At 40.7% G+C, this 15,031-nt stretch overlaps 1 protein-coding gene across 1 annotated transcript in view; it reads right to left on the bottom strand.

Annotated features, from left to right (window-relative positions):
* The window catches only part of LOC310963003 (liprin-beta-1-like), a 31,811-nt gene extending 17,866 nt beyond the window's left edge, over nt 1-13,945 (bottom strand). Inside the window, exons 1-5 of the mRNA XM_083935633.1 lie at nt 13,833-13,945; nt 5,262-5,341; nt 3,240-3,445; nt 1,985-2,065; nt 651-764 (exon numbers count right to left, since the gene is read on the bottom strand). Coding sequence (XP_083791759.1) covers nt 651-764; nt 1,985-2,065; nt 3,240-3,445; nt 5,262-5,325 — 465 coding nt within the window. The 5' untranslated portion in view covers nt 5,326-5,341; nt 13,833-13,945. The remainder of the gene's footprint in view (nt 1-650; nt 765-1,984; nt 2,066-3,239; nt 3,446-5,261; nt 5,342-13,832) is intronic.
* Between the last annotated feature and the right edge of the window lie 1,086 nt (nt 13,946-15,031).

Here is a 15,031-nt window from a genome sequence, read left to right as displayed (position 1 = left end):
CACTAAAATATTAAGCAGAGAGACTGCAGCTTTAACAGCAGAGTTAATGTCAGGCAACTTAAGCCATTTTCACATATGAAACCCGGACAAGGTCAAGAGAAGCAGATCCAGAGATAGTCCAGAGATTCACTGTATCAGACGTGTTTCACTCACTGGAAATATGCAGTTTGGTTTAGGGGGGGGGGGGGGGGGGGGGGCACCTGGGTAGAGCATTCAGAGGAGAGTACATGACGTGGTTACAACACGCAGACAGAGCCGGTTCTTAATTTGCTCACAAACAACCAAGTCTCTGGCCGTTCTTTGAATCTGTCTGATTTCGTCGTCGGACCACAGAAGTTTCAGAAACTCGCCGTCTCTCCAGTTAGCCGTCTTTCACCCTTCTTCTTCACAGTTGTTTTATCACCAATTTCATGATACAAATGTCATTAAGACGCCCCATTCAACTCTGTGGATACACTGGAGATTAAAGGGCTGTATTCACACATGAGCCCGGTCTTTGCACTATGGAGCTGGCCGGCTAAACTCTGTTCGATTTCCCCGGTTCAACTGAATCGTATATATTGGAGGTTCACACGTAGAGCCCCGCCAGTTAATATCTAGATAATTTCAGGGTTGCGGTTCATGTGTGAAAGGGGCTTTAGGGGCCTCACCTGTTGCAGTAGTTCCTCAGTAGCATTTAGTTTCTCCCGATGATGATCCAGGCAGTTGTCTAGGTCCCGTATCTTTTCCCCTTGCACCTCCACCTGGTCCGTTAGAACACTTACCTGGACAACGGTTAGACAATAGTTTGAATCATAAAAAAGCACTCAGAGAGCACAATACTGTTTGTCCTCAAGGACAAAAATCAGATCTGTACCCAGCTATACATACTGAAAGACATCCTGTTGAATGACTGATGGCAATACTTTTTAAAGATCTGAATCAGGGCTTTGCCAAATTTTATGACTGCTATAACTAACTATTTCAAGGATGGTGATATTCTTTATTTTTATTATTTTCAACCATCCTATGAAAAGACGTGTTGCTTTATCTCGAATAACAACAAGTCTGCAACAACAAGTATTCCTGCCAGAGTAACATTTGCTAAAAACTGCAGTGCCCAGCTGTTCTAGTAAATGATTATTCCTTTGGGAAAAGTAAAGCTGAGATTTACAGCTACTGTATGAATGAATGGCCGTGGGGCTGAGTGCTACAGACAGGGCAGGGAAGTTGGAAAGTGTTGAGAGACAGATGTCAGGTTTAAGCATTTTATGTATAATGTTAGCCTTAACTTTGGATCTGTAGCACCATCCCGAGGTAGAAAGTCATCATATTTTGCAGAGCCGCTTTAGTTGCATTCGCATAATGCAGTCAAGGGTAATTCCAGTTTATATAAGTAGAAACCTGACTCCTCCAGATGGATTGATTCGCATTTTCTCAGCGTATACATCTGGGAACTCTCATTTAGAGATCTTTTGGAAGGGACAAATATACTGGTTGCTGACTGGATAAACCATCTGTCTATCACCAACATACGAGCCAAATCATCCAATCAAATCAACAAAGCATATGACGTACTAACCGCTTTGAGGCAAAGCTCAGAAAGTAAACAACATGTCGGTTAAGGATATTTGTCGTTTGTGTAATGCAAAGGTCCCAACATTGGTGAAGACTGAACCTAATTTGGTCTTGGAGTTCTACATTTTCACCAAAAATTAGTTTTGAACTACATAGTTCAGGAATCCATTGTTCATTTCGTTTAATATTGGCTCATCATATATTCCCATCCAACTTCTAGAAAAGTCTATTGATCTGCGTTTGAGAAAGTCTGTACACTAACAGAAAAACATACAGACCAACAAATGGTTACATGGTAATTACACAGAAGGCAGCCATGTACAAAACGACTTAATTGCCTATTCAAAGAAGAAAGAAAGACATAAAGAAAGAAGAAAGAAACTGCTTTGCTGCCTTGTGGATACAATGAAGTGTTCTGCTCACAAACCTGAAGAACGAGGCACTCTTTGTCACTCTCCAGTCGTGACAGACGTTCTTGGTAAACTGCTTCTGAGCTGTGGCCGTTTGTCTGGAATGCGAAACAATATGTGTTGATTTGTGTTGTCTGGAAAAATTGCATTTCATTTGTTGCGTTACTGAAATAAGGTTTTCAGCTGCTTATTTCTTTTGAGTCGAGAGCTTGGGAAAAAAGAGGGGGGCGGCCTTTAGCTGTCATGCTGAAATACAGGACTGGCTGAGGAGTGCAAATGAAAACACACAGCAGCCTTGAGCCACATAGACTTTCTAATGGATAGTGTATAACTATATAACCTCTCTGACAATGAACTCACATGGCTTTCCCTTGAAGAAAATATCAGATATGCAAGTTGAGTTTTAAGAGAAACATGTGAGGGTCAATAGTTTTCTCACATGAAAGTCATTTGAAAATTAAATCAAAAGCAAAAGGCTTTTCTCAAATATCACATGTGGAGAGACGAGGCCGTGAGGGAAGAAAAACAAGCCTCTGCCTTTGGTCAACGAGAGTTTGGAAGATGGAAACTATTTGCAGCAGGACTCCTGTAGTATAGAAACGCCATCATTCACAGAACACGTCATAACAGCACTTTTACAATAAACAGTCACGGTATACAGGCAATGGAGCACCATCAAGAGATGCAAAGCAGATCCGAGGATAATTCATAACAGCTATCTCTTAAAACTGCACTGAGCAAATACACTATATTATCATACACAGGCATGTGACGACATTTTCTCTCTCTGGTCGGTGATAAAAAGGTCCACTTAAGGTCCGACTCGGCTCTCAGGAGGTGCCGGATGTCAACTCTCCTCCCAGGGTCAAGGGGAGCAAGATAAAAGGACCGGCACTTTTCTGTAACCAGTAACAAATTAGTTAGCTGATTAAAAATTAGCTAAACAAAATAGTCATTCATATCTGCATAGCATCTAAACACAAGGACATGTCAAGGCAACGCGCATCAGCCAATCACAGCACTGAAGGGCGGGACTAGACCGAAAGCACCTTTAACCTGCCTTGTTTGTGAATGTCTAAAAATCGGCCTTGCCTTGTCACGCCTTCATACGATTCTCCATGTGTTTGTGTTGGTTTATGGACAGTTGTTAGCTTGCGAGCTTAACTGTTATTGTTGTAACTTAACTATTTTAAAGTTTTTGGGGTGTATTAAATCTCATCCGGCTTTCAAGTGGACACAATATACACAAATATCTTTTTGGGGATTTTTTACCAGTCGCCCCTGGAGCCACTCTGCCAGTCCCTCTGCAGTGGAATCAGGGATCTGACATCGCAGGTTGTCCCTCTCCTCGTTGTCCATGAGCTCCAGCACTCCTCGCAGGTCCTCCAGCAGGTGCAGCACCCGGAGGCTGCCCAAGAAAGGTGACGTGGGCGACTGGCAGTCAAACAGCCCGTTGGAGTAGTCCATAGCCTTGGAGCCTGGGGAGAAAGAGAGGAAGAGTTAGATGACATGAAATAATGAACGCTTCTTGCACAATCATGAAGTGAAGTTGTGGAGTTACAATAGTTCATTGGTCTGGCAGGCTATTCAAAACAAAAATCCAATGTGTTCAAAATGTCATTAAAATGGCAGTGATTCACAAAAAAGGAAGGATTTAGGGCCAAAAGCCACATGTGGTGCTGATCTGTGGGTGTGGTGGGAACAGGATGACTACACAACGCTGTATATTCTTAGTCATTGTGTAACTGCATGTATTTACAGAACTTCAAAGTTGTGTTTGTCGTCACAAGCTGCCAATCTTCTTCATCTGGTGTGGGATGCCATTACGCAAACGGAGCAGATACATAAAGTCTGTACGTTCGTTACTAGAGCTCTAGAACAGAAACATGCATACGCATTGTTTTTGTCAGTTATAAGGCTCATCACACTCAAGGTTTTGTTTTATTAACTTCAAGCACTGGGAAATACGGCGCAAGATTTCCTGCCACACACTTAGTCAACAGTGTTCATATCCAAAGAGACTCTGCAAAATGACTAATCACAAATCAATTCTAACAATATACACAATTTGGGGCATTTTACAGATGTGCTACTGGTGAATAATATAAAATATATTGTCCCACATCTCTGTACTCAGAAAAAAAACATGTGTATGTGCATAGTCTAAAGCCTCATCTACAACAAAAAAAAACACTAGGCTTGTTGTTGTTGTTGTTCATGGGTAAACTACCAAAGCTATTGAAACCATTTGATTACTGCTGTTGTCAGACTTTATTAAATGAGCATTTAATAAAAAGATTTGTTCCATAATACAATTTCACCAAAGAACATTCCGTTTTTTAAGCTCAGACACTGAGGAAATGGAGCATCTTTTAATAATAACTGTACTCCTACTCAAGTTGACATTTAAGCAAAATAACAGCATAATAACTATATTTAGGTACTCATTGGTATTCTCTCCACCCCTGCATAAACACACACAAACATGGACAAGCAAGTGTCTGTTGAGATTCTATCAAACATCATGCGACACTGTATAACCAATCAATGCCGATGTAATCCTGTCCTGTATCTGTGGAAACCATATTTTCTGATTTGTCTTGGAAGCAAATGCAGCAACATGTTGACTGAACTTGAGTGCATGATGTCCCCATCGAGTGCTGCCTACTCCGCACCATCTGTCATCTGTCTTAAATGTCGGCAATAACGAACATGTCTAAGGGTAACAAAGGGGGAGCAAAATGAATAAATATTCAAAACAATCATAGATTCCCCACAGTAGCGGGTGGGGAAGGGGGGAGTCATGTGATCAGCTGCCTCGCTCCCATTGGAAAGGTCAGCGCTATAATTACACACATCAGCGGAAAAGTGGGGACTCAAAAAGTGAAGCCTGCTCTGCTCATCTGCAGCGGCACAAGTACACAGTGGCCAAAACTTCCCAAGCAGGAGTTTGTATTCCAAACTCGCAGAGCTTGAATAATCATTAGTTTCCGTCACGGCTGGGACAATGGAAACTTTCTCATGGTGGAGGAATGCAGTGGAGGCAGAAAGGGCCAGTGATCCAGCAGCACAATATCAGCATTATGTTAAACTTGAATGTATATTCAGACGGATTACATTAAACTGCAGGTAGAAGTGGAAGGAGAAGGGGGCACATTGTGTAACCGTCCACTGGTCCTCGTATTCCCAGCTTGCAATTCAATGGTTTCCAGATGTGGCCAGACCCCATAGTATGCCATACCCACTTTTAAAAAAGCGCTATGGTCTTAAAGTCCAAGTGTACACTGTGGTTACCTGCTATGATCCCATCCATTTGCTCCAAGGCTGCGGCCAACATGTCACTGGCGTCGGACATCATCTTGTGCTAAATGAATCTGAAAGAGAAAAGAAGGAGAGTGTTGAGTAGGGCTGAAACGATTCCTTGAGACACTTGTTAACAACAAAAAAATTTGAATATTCTTTGCATTAAAGCTTTGTTTAGGGGCTTATGCTGTGGACGCAACATCCATGGTGGACGCCACATCCATGGTTGACACGTGCCGTGAAGAAGACCAGATGACGTGGATATGTGGAGAAGAAATAGCGAGTGGCGAAGAGACAGTCCAGCGATACGAAAGTGTTCAAAGTTTGGGATCACTTCAAGCTGAAACTAATCTAGCATCCAGTCTCCACGGAGCCAACCCGGCACAACATTAACAAGTTAATGACACTTTTGGCGACTTTCAACCGACTCCACCTTACTGCAGCCGGACAGCACATGTAGATGATACGCCACCTGCTGCGCTCCGGTCATCAGTCTGATGTTGTGGGCTTGTACATGGCACTTAATGGGTATATTTTTTTGACATAATATTGTTAGCATTTTGAGCAGTAAGTAGTTTAGTTGTTAATTTTAAGACAATTGTCTTCTCTCTTTTGCATACTCACTATTGCTCTTCAATAAAGCATTTGTTATCTAATTACTCGTTGCAATAATAGGTAGAATACTCGATTACTAAAATAATCAATAGATGCAGCCCTGGTGTTTAGTGGAGGAGTGAAGGATTCAGACAAAGCTCAGACACAAAGAATAACACCGCCACAGACAAGCGGGTCACAGTAATATTGGTATTTCTTAAACAAATCTTATATATGTCTTTATGGAAGTTAGACAGTTTAAAAAAGAACTAAAAATGCCAACACAGTATGACTGATTACAACCATAAAAGAAACCATCCTTCAAAAGTATTGTAAACTAAAAAGAGGATGAGTATCTCCTTTAGTCCGTAAAATCCTTCGACAAATAGAAATGTGTTCATCTACAGTACATTTTCGTGACTGCTGGGGAAGAGCCACCTGCTGAAAGATATCGTGTGACTGGATCAAAGCCCCCATAAAAATACACTAAAATGACCTTGTGATGAGATAACCACAACTAAATGAAACACAACTAAAGACAACAACACGCTCAAGTTAACATCGCCTCAGTCAAAAGCCTCTTCTCAAGGCAAAATACAGAAAGAGTAGTAGAAAGCAAAGATGGAAATAAGAAAAATGCGACTGTCACCACTATTTATAAAAGACCAGACAATGAACTGATGTATCCAGATCATCATTAGCTGCAGCCCTAATCCCGATTGTTTTTTGGAGCTGATCCCAGCTGACATCGGGCGTGAGACGGGGTACACCCTGGACAGGACGCCAGTCTATCGCAGGGCACATAGAGACGAACAGAGACAGACAACCATTCACACCTACGGGCAATTTTAGAGTCATCAATGAACCTAACACCTGCACGTCTTTGGACTGTGGGAGGAAACCAGAGAACCCGGAGGAAAACCACGCAGATACGGGTAGAACATGCAAACTCCACACAGAAGGGCCCCAGCCAGGACTCAAACCAGGAACACTCTTGTTGTGAGGCGACAGTGCTGACCACCACACCACCGTGTCGCCCCTTTTACATCACCATTTGAAACAAAAAAAAACAACCCCAAACATTACAGTGTTCCCTCTAATCCTGTTGAAGTACAAGCTCCCATTCTTCCCTTTTAAATTACTGCTGCATCAAATTAACCCTGCAGTCTGAGCCACAAAAAAACAAAGTGATCTCCGGGACTTATTACCCAGCAAGCCGTATTTCCGGCAGTCTCGGGTGCTCATGGACAGCCTCCTATAATAATGGCACTATTCTCCCAGGGGTCTCAGGCCTCGTAGCTTTGGCATGCTCGGCATCTCAAACTTCCATAACAAAGTTGGACAGTATCTCCATGACCGCTGAATTCAAAACACTTATCACATGTCTCAATACATGTCAAGTATAGAGTTTGTGGAGAAGGGGAATTACGTAAAATGCAGAACTAACAACATTACAACAGTGGCTCTACTTGTTCACACATCCCATGGTAGGGGGGGCAGGGGCTGCAAGGTTTACTTAATTTCCTCCCTGTTAGGGGTCACAGTGTCACACCCAGTCAGCAGGGTAAAACCTGGGCATTAAGAGCATAATTAAACCAAGGCCTCCATATATAAGTTGTGGGTTGCAGTTAAAACAAGGGGCCTTAAGTGCTTCGTTGCTTAATTTACACCACAGAAATGGAGAGTGGGTTTCTTCCAAACATTATACACACTTCTTTGCATTTGCACTTCTCCAAGAAGATATTAAGATTGATTATTCTGGTGATGTCGACACACACATGAATTTAAAAAGGACAAAACTGGATTTATGCGCAATACACATGCCGGATAATACCTCTGATTTTCATAATAAAACAACTCAATACTTTTCCTCTCACCAGGGTGGAAGCTGTGTTTGGTCAGCTGCTGGTTTCAACCCATGGGAGAAACCCAACGCTTGCCCCCCTTAAAAAAAGTTGTTTCTTTCTCTGTGTGAATGCAGAAAACAACAAATAGAATGAAAACAGTGCATGCTCCATTCGATGATGTTACATTCTTCTGGTCATGGTGCCACCACGGGGGTTGGATGAAAACATTTTAAAAAGATAAAACAAATCACAGCGTGTTACTGTAATTGAGGCTGATCTCCTCGTCTTGTGATAAAGGCCACATCAAAACAACTTGTGTTGAGTTTCATGGGAAATCCAATTCAGTGGAAGGCAGAACATCTGACTTGAGCCACGTGCTATTCACAATTTAGCCTTAATTTATGAGAAAGAAAAAGCATCAAACCGGGAATTACATGTCTCTAGTGCTTGTCATGCGGCAGAAAACGGCATTGAAACTTGCCACGTAAACTTACTCCAAACCAGGGCATTAAAAAAGGCCAGGCTGAGATGTTTTCCACCTCTTTTCACATCAGCGATGAGCAGTTTATCCATGAAGAATTTCTTTACCACAACCTCAAAAGGAAAAGCTCACAGATGAGGGTCCATCTCTCCAGCCGTGTCAGGAAGTGTCAGTAATGATGATTGATAACGCCACAGTGTAGGAGTGAGTACTACACACATTCCTTAGCAGGTTAGTTATCGTGAAAACCAAACACTAGTGCCTGGTACTGACATCCCTGCTGACCCCGGTGGCCTCCCTCCCCCCCCACACGTCAGACAAAATCCTGAGGACTTTAGAAAGTCAAAAACTAAGACATCAGGCTGCTGGTGTTTTTCACTTTGTTGATTAATACATTGAAAAGACCAAACTGATGATGATGTGATCCTACTCCTAAGTATTGGGCGTGTAGCCAAAGCCTAGGGGTGGGAATTGAGAACTGAAAGTGTATGCCTCTGAGGTATTGAAGTAATTTTATCAATGCAGGCAATGTATGTCTATTCTGACAACTCTACACTGCAAAATGATGTCAAATCCATGCGTCTACTCTGCTGGAAACTAGCGACAAGCAGGATTCATGGCGGAGAGAAAGAAACGGTCCAAAGTGTTGCGTTATAGTGACATAAGCACCACACGGGCAGGTTGGGCAGATCTTTTCTTTGGAAAACCTAAATAAAAAGAAGGCTAGAAATGTTCTGTTAGTCCATCTACACTGTGTTCAGTTGCATTGATGCTGAAAACCTCTGTCAGTCGACTTTTTTTCCACACAACAAAGTGATCAGGAATCAATAAAGGATTGGACTGAATAGATGACGGCACTGACAGCAACAAAGCCACACATGACATGATGTTCCTTCATAACCATGAAAATGGTCACTGTTATTCTGAGTAAATACTATATAATCCTGCTACTGTAAATACCCGCTAAACCACTAAATGTGTATTTATTCAACACAGAAAATAGTCCGCAACAAATGCATTATTTGCCCAAGATTTACATCTCCAGTAGGAATGAATGAACTTGTGCAAAGAGAGAGTATTGAGAGACATTATGCCTGTTTTGGTCTTATGGTGGGAGTTGTTGATACTTGACAGAAACAGAATAAGCCCACCGTTATCATTAACAGGGGTTTCACTCCCAACATGAATATGCTTTAGGGAACATGATGGACATGGTTTCTATCCTAAAAAAAAGCCTTGTCTACTTCTTTCAAGACTTCTCATTAGCCAAGTGCCTTGTCTTACTGTGTGTATCAAATTGGCAAAGTTCTACGAAGAACATGAATAAAAACTGCTAAAAAAGGTTGTGACAAACTGGTTCTTCAAGCTGACTTCTTCTTCTTCTTCTTCCCAAATTATATTGAAAGATAGCATGTTCTAAATGCACTATTGTTCGAGGCTTGGTACTCGCAATTCACTTGGCTCCGTTCCCAACAGAACATTCACATTAACCTTTTACAAAAGGCATCGATGCCATTTATCTGAACGTATCTGAGAGAGGTTTTATTTCAAAGAAAAATCTCTCTGAAAATCAAACTTGCCTTTGCTGTGAGGTGGTTTTAACATCAACCAGATGTAGACAATGCGATATGGAGGGGGGAGGGACAATGGCAATGCATTTGTAAAGAAAACAAACTTGGATTACTTGACCCTATGTTGAGTGGTCGGTCGGGCACGCTCTCTCTCCCTCTCTCAATCACTCACTCACTCACTCAACCGAGCTGGTGCCTCAAACACTCAATAACTTACTTCCAGCTGTGGTACAGATGTGCACTTTCAAAACTGAACTGGCTCAAAGTAGTTTTTGTAGTGCATTACAAAGTTAGTGTCGTTTGATCGACACTGTCGCATGTTGGATAAAAAGTAAAGATATGTTCCCCCTGTTGTGAATTTGTCTGAGGCTTAAACTCAAGTAACGATCAAAATGAGTTTAAAGGATTTGCTGTCAGCTGGTTTAACTCAGATTATTCTGTTTCTTTCAAATTAAATTCCCTTTAAGTGTTAACAAAGGTGTCACACAGGGCTCAATACTAGGTCCCTTGCCACTTATATACATAGTTAAATGTTTTCCAGCTTCACATTGTAAAGTGAAGATGATACCACCTTGTATGCCTTTTGAGCAGCAACTAACGGTTATTTTCATCATCTATGAATCTGCAGATTATTTTCTTGATGAATCCATTAATAGTGTGGCTAATAAAATACTAGATTGTCCAACAAAACTCAATAAACACCTTGGTCGTCAACTAAAAGCTGAATTTGAATTCTTATACAATATAGTCTCTTATCCTTTACTGCATGTTAGTGTTGCTGGCACTATTTTCCAAACCAATGGCCTCAGATGGCATTTAATTAAAGTGATATATGATCCTTTACGCAATAACGCTATCAAACTTATTATCAAAAGAAATATGACAAGTCAGATTTCATTACAGCATCCAGAAGCCACCGGTGCACTTGTGTTTTCATTTTGAAAGCTTTGCTATCCCAGTTGCCAAGACACGACCATCCTCAGTTAATCTAAGAGCCAATAATAATGACATTGGATAGCTCCATGAGGTAGTTTACTGCTTTCTCATACACTACGCTCTTAAAGTATGCATTGTATTAGCAAAGGAAGTTGTGGCAGTCAGTGTAGCATGGCTTTGTTAAGAGTGGCTGCAGTAATTTGAGCAGCAGTGATGTAGAAGAGTTTTAATTGCAGTATTTGCAGATTAACTGTACTTAACTCAATGAGGGTTGCAGCCAACACTTATTATGTGAATTGTTTTGTATATAAAATGTTAGAAGATACCATATCACATGCTCCCAGAGCCAAGGACACAGACTTAATGTTTTTAGGTTTAACTTCAATTAGTTGCACTATAGTTTCAGTAGTACTTGAAGAGGTAACGTGGACATGGAGCGTGACTTGTGGAAGTCAATCCCACGTGAAATCCAACCATCAATGAAACCCCCTGCCTCTGTTTACACGTCCCCCCTGAGAGATGGTTCAGTGGACTTTTCGCTTGTGCTGCTGTGAGGTCAGACCGTAGATAGGAAAGACAGCCCAGACTTTAACCTAGTGCAGTGGTGGTGGCCACAGTGAGACTCTGCACAAACAGCTCATTGTCTTTCAGAGACTCACATGATAGCACTGCAACACTGATCCCAAGTGCAGTTTTTTCCATGTGGCCCTCAACTACACCACAGTCAGAAATCACGTTGGAGGGGAAAAAAATAATAGAGAGGATTGTGGAAAAGGGGGCAGGAGGAACTGAGTAAGACATCATAGCAGGCCAAGAAAAACTGACTTTCATTGCTTTTGTTATCAAGGTCTTAGCACAGAAGCAGCCCATAAGGCGTCCTTTCACAGCTGCTGCTGTAAACTTAGATGCGGATATAAGAAAAACGCTGCAAAGCCAAATAGTGCTTACGATGAATGAAACACAGAGGCATCACAACACTCAGGAAGACCGTCACTCAGTCCTGTCAGGAAGCGTTTCCTGGCACATTCGGGGGAAATGTCTTCCTCTCAGCTAGAAATGCCCATTTCCCAGCAATGACTGCAACAGTAAAACTAAAAGCTGCAATACCAAAAAGCCACTTGTACAGCTCATATACAAAACAGCACCCTTTAATTATATTCCTGTGAGAGAAATGTTTCAGATTAAGATTTTAATTGAATTTCAGAAGCAAGTAAACATCCCAATATATCATGTGACTTCAAAATGACACCTCCCTTCTTTCAAAATAAACCACCACAAGAGCACTGTACCAAGAATGCAAGGAATGCAAATGTCAGGAAAAAGAAAGCCCCCCCACTTATTTCCTTGACACATGTCAGAAAAATCTAAAAACTAAAAAACTTTGGAGCCTGTTGATCTTACTGTAGTTCAGCTCTGGCGCTAATACAAACTACGGTCGATGTTAATGGACTTTACCTCCTATTTACTTGCCTAAGCAACAAATAAATGTCCAGTGCCTGAGAAAACAAGAGGATTGGTGCCAGGAGATTTATAGACAAACACAGATTTATATCTTAAACAATCACTGAGAAATTTGTGTTATTTTGCAAGCTTCCCCCACTGTAACATCAGATATGTCTGTGCAAGCGAGTGTGCAACAAGCATGGACTTTCAGCCAACTGTTAGCTGTGAGAGCGTGGTAGGAGACAAATACGGTTATTGTCCATAAAGGAAATAAAATCCTTTGTTATGCTTTCAGTTTTTCTGCCCGGAAGCCAAGACATCATCAGACATACGCAGACGAGGAGGGCTGCCAGCAGGTCATGCAGCGCCTCAGGAGGGAGGTTTTTCCCTGAACAACGTTATACTACGGAGGTATACCCAAACAAAGGCTGCAGCAGTCTTGAGACTGATAATGAAAGAAGCTGACACTGGACCAGAAGTAGCTTTAAACTGCTGCCTTTGTGAGGCCAAACCGGAGGTTCACCGCAGTGATTCATGATTTGGCTTGTACATTAATGGACATGTGACGCGTACATTAGCTGTGGTTCAATAAAACAAAGATGTTATCACACAAAAAAGCAGCTTAAGTCAACTTACTGGTAGAAACTGTAATGCCCTAAAGAAATATCCAATAACATTTTTCTTGATTGGTTAAAATTAGAGGATTAATAGGTGTATTGTTTGTTAATATGAAAGCACAAGTGATCGATATGTTTATCTTAAATTAGTTACTTAGTATAGGGATTCTATCATAATGTCTGAGAGCAAAACGTACTACTAAATGACTCTTATTAGGATTTATGCACAATTTTGGGCCTGAAAGCAGGATTAAGCTGGATAACAATGAACACATGGCAAACTAGTAAACAGTAATCCATCATAAACGTGCGAAATATTCATTGTTGGGACAGTAAACCAACATTAAAGCACCCTTTAACTTAAATCCTAACTCTCATATTGAATGAAATTAAACAACCAATCACAATAACTACACTCCTAATCTTTTAGTCACCACAAATGATGTGCACACTGGGTTTAATGTAATTCATATTGAATACATCCTTTAACATTATTGAATAGCGTTACCTAAAACAACATATATTATATTTATATCACTTTATACCATCACTGTATTTAGTTGTACTGTAACTTAGTTCAGTAAGAAATGCTGCTACACTTTTAACACTGTTATCACTTATTTATATTATACTTGTTTTATTTCAATCTGCTGCTAAACTGCACGGTGCGTATTGTTGTATATTGTATAAACCTACGTTTAACCACAATGTCTGTTGCACTCTGTCACATTAAGCTAATTGTTTGATTTATTTTATGCTAGCTTAATTTTTATTTGATTATGTTAGCTTATTGTCACTCTGACCCTTTCCCATCTTTGTATGGAAACTTTCGCACAGTAATTTCCCTCGGGATAAATAAAACTTCTTGAATCTTAAATATTGAATTAGATAAAATAAGTTTAAATGAGCTAAGCTAAACTTTGTCAGTCACGTTACGTCACCTGACAGAAATACTTTGTACCTCGCTGCGTCAACGGCTACGTTAAAGGTAGCAGCCTCACGAGACTTGGTGAAACAAACCGTTAAAACTACTATTTCTTTGGAAAATTCACTTAAACTTCGGTTTAACTCACGGTTTTCGACCACGGGACGTTAAAAGGAGGGCTCCGACAGTCTCCGGCGGCTTAACTCCAAACAATTGCGGCACTTTTCACAGAGGTTTCATGGCTCCTGGCGTTCACCTTCCCATTGAATTCATCTGTGAGTTGAAACTTTTCATCCAAACTTAAAAAAGAGAGCGAGCGGCGTCAAGCTCAACGGTCATCAACGTCTCTTCCGGGAAAAGGGGCCTTCAAAATAAAAGCTCAAACTCTTGTATTGTCTTCCCCAAATTACCAGATTTAAGAAGGGCATGAGGACATAATATTAACCCTTACTATATTTACTGAAAAAACTATTAAGTGAGGGATATTTGTTCAACTTTTCATCGTGTTAATCGAATAAAATACGGGTTAAAGTCCGTACCGGAAACGATATCTGTTCTTCCGCCGGCTTTACAATGCGCATAAGTTCAACACAAACACTGATATTCAAGATAATATAAGTTATATACAATATAAAACAAACAACAAAGCTAAATAATTATGAATAAAATAACATGAAATTAAATTGAATAAAATTAAATCTAAAAAATCAGTTAAAATACAAGAGGTAAGTCAGGATATAGGTCATAAATATGCTTACAGATGTTGGGCTTTTAAGATTTTACAACATTTTACATATTTTATATTTAAATAGGATTTTTTTTTTATGAAACGACATTTGTGTATGAAGTGGTTTGGCAAAATAATGACATTATTGTTACCAAATTCTTCAGCAGTAGGTCAGTCCATAGGTGACTTGGCTGGGAACCGGAGGGTTGCTGGTTTGAGTCCCTGTGTGGACCATGAATGGAGCGTAGACTGGTGGCTGGAGAGGTGCCAATTCATCTCCTGGGCTCTGCTGAGGTGCTGTTGAGCAAGGCACTGAACCCCCAACTGCTCGGGGCGCCGGTCACTGGCAGCCCCCTCGCTCTGACATCTCTACATTAGTTGTATGTATAGGTCCTGTTTGTGCATGTGTGTGTATTTCGGGCCTGTGTGTGTGTGTACAATGATAAAATAGAGTGAAAATTGAATTTCCCCATTGCGGGACAAATAAAGGAATTCTTCTTCTTCTTTTTTTGGAAATAAGGTCATAAATATTCATACAGATGTTGGTCTTTTGCGATTTTACATATTTTATATGTAAATAGGATTTGTTTTTAAGAAACGACATTTGTGTATAAAGTGTT

The sequence above is a fragment of the Echiichthys vipera genome (genome assembly GCF_963691815.1).
Source record: "Echiichthys vipera genome assembly, chromosome: 20".
NCBI lineage: Eukaryota > Metazoa > Chordata > Actinopteri > Perciformes > Trachinidae > Echiichthys > Echiichthys vipera.
This window is presented reverse-complemented; position numbering and strand designations above follow the sequence as displayed.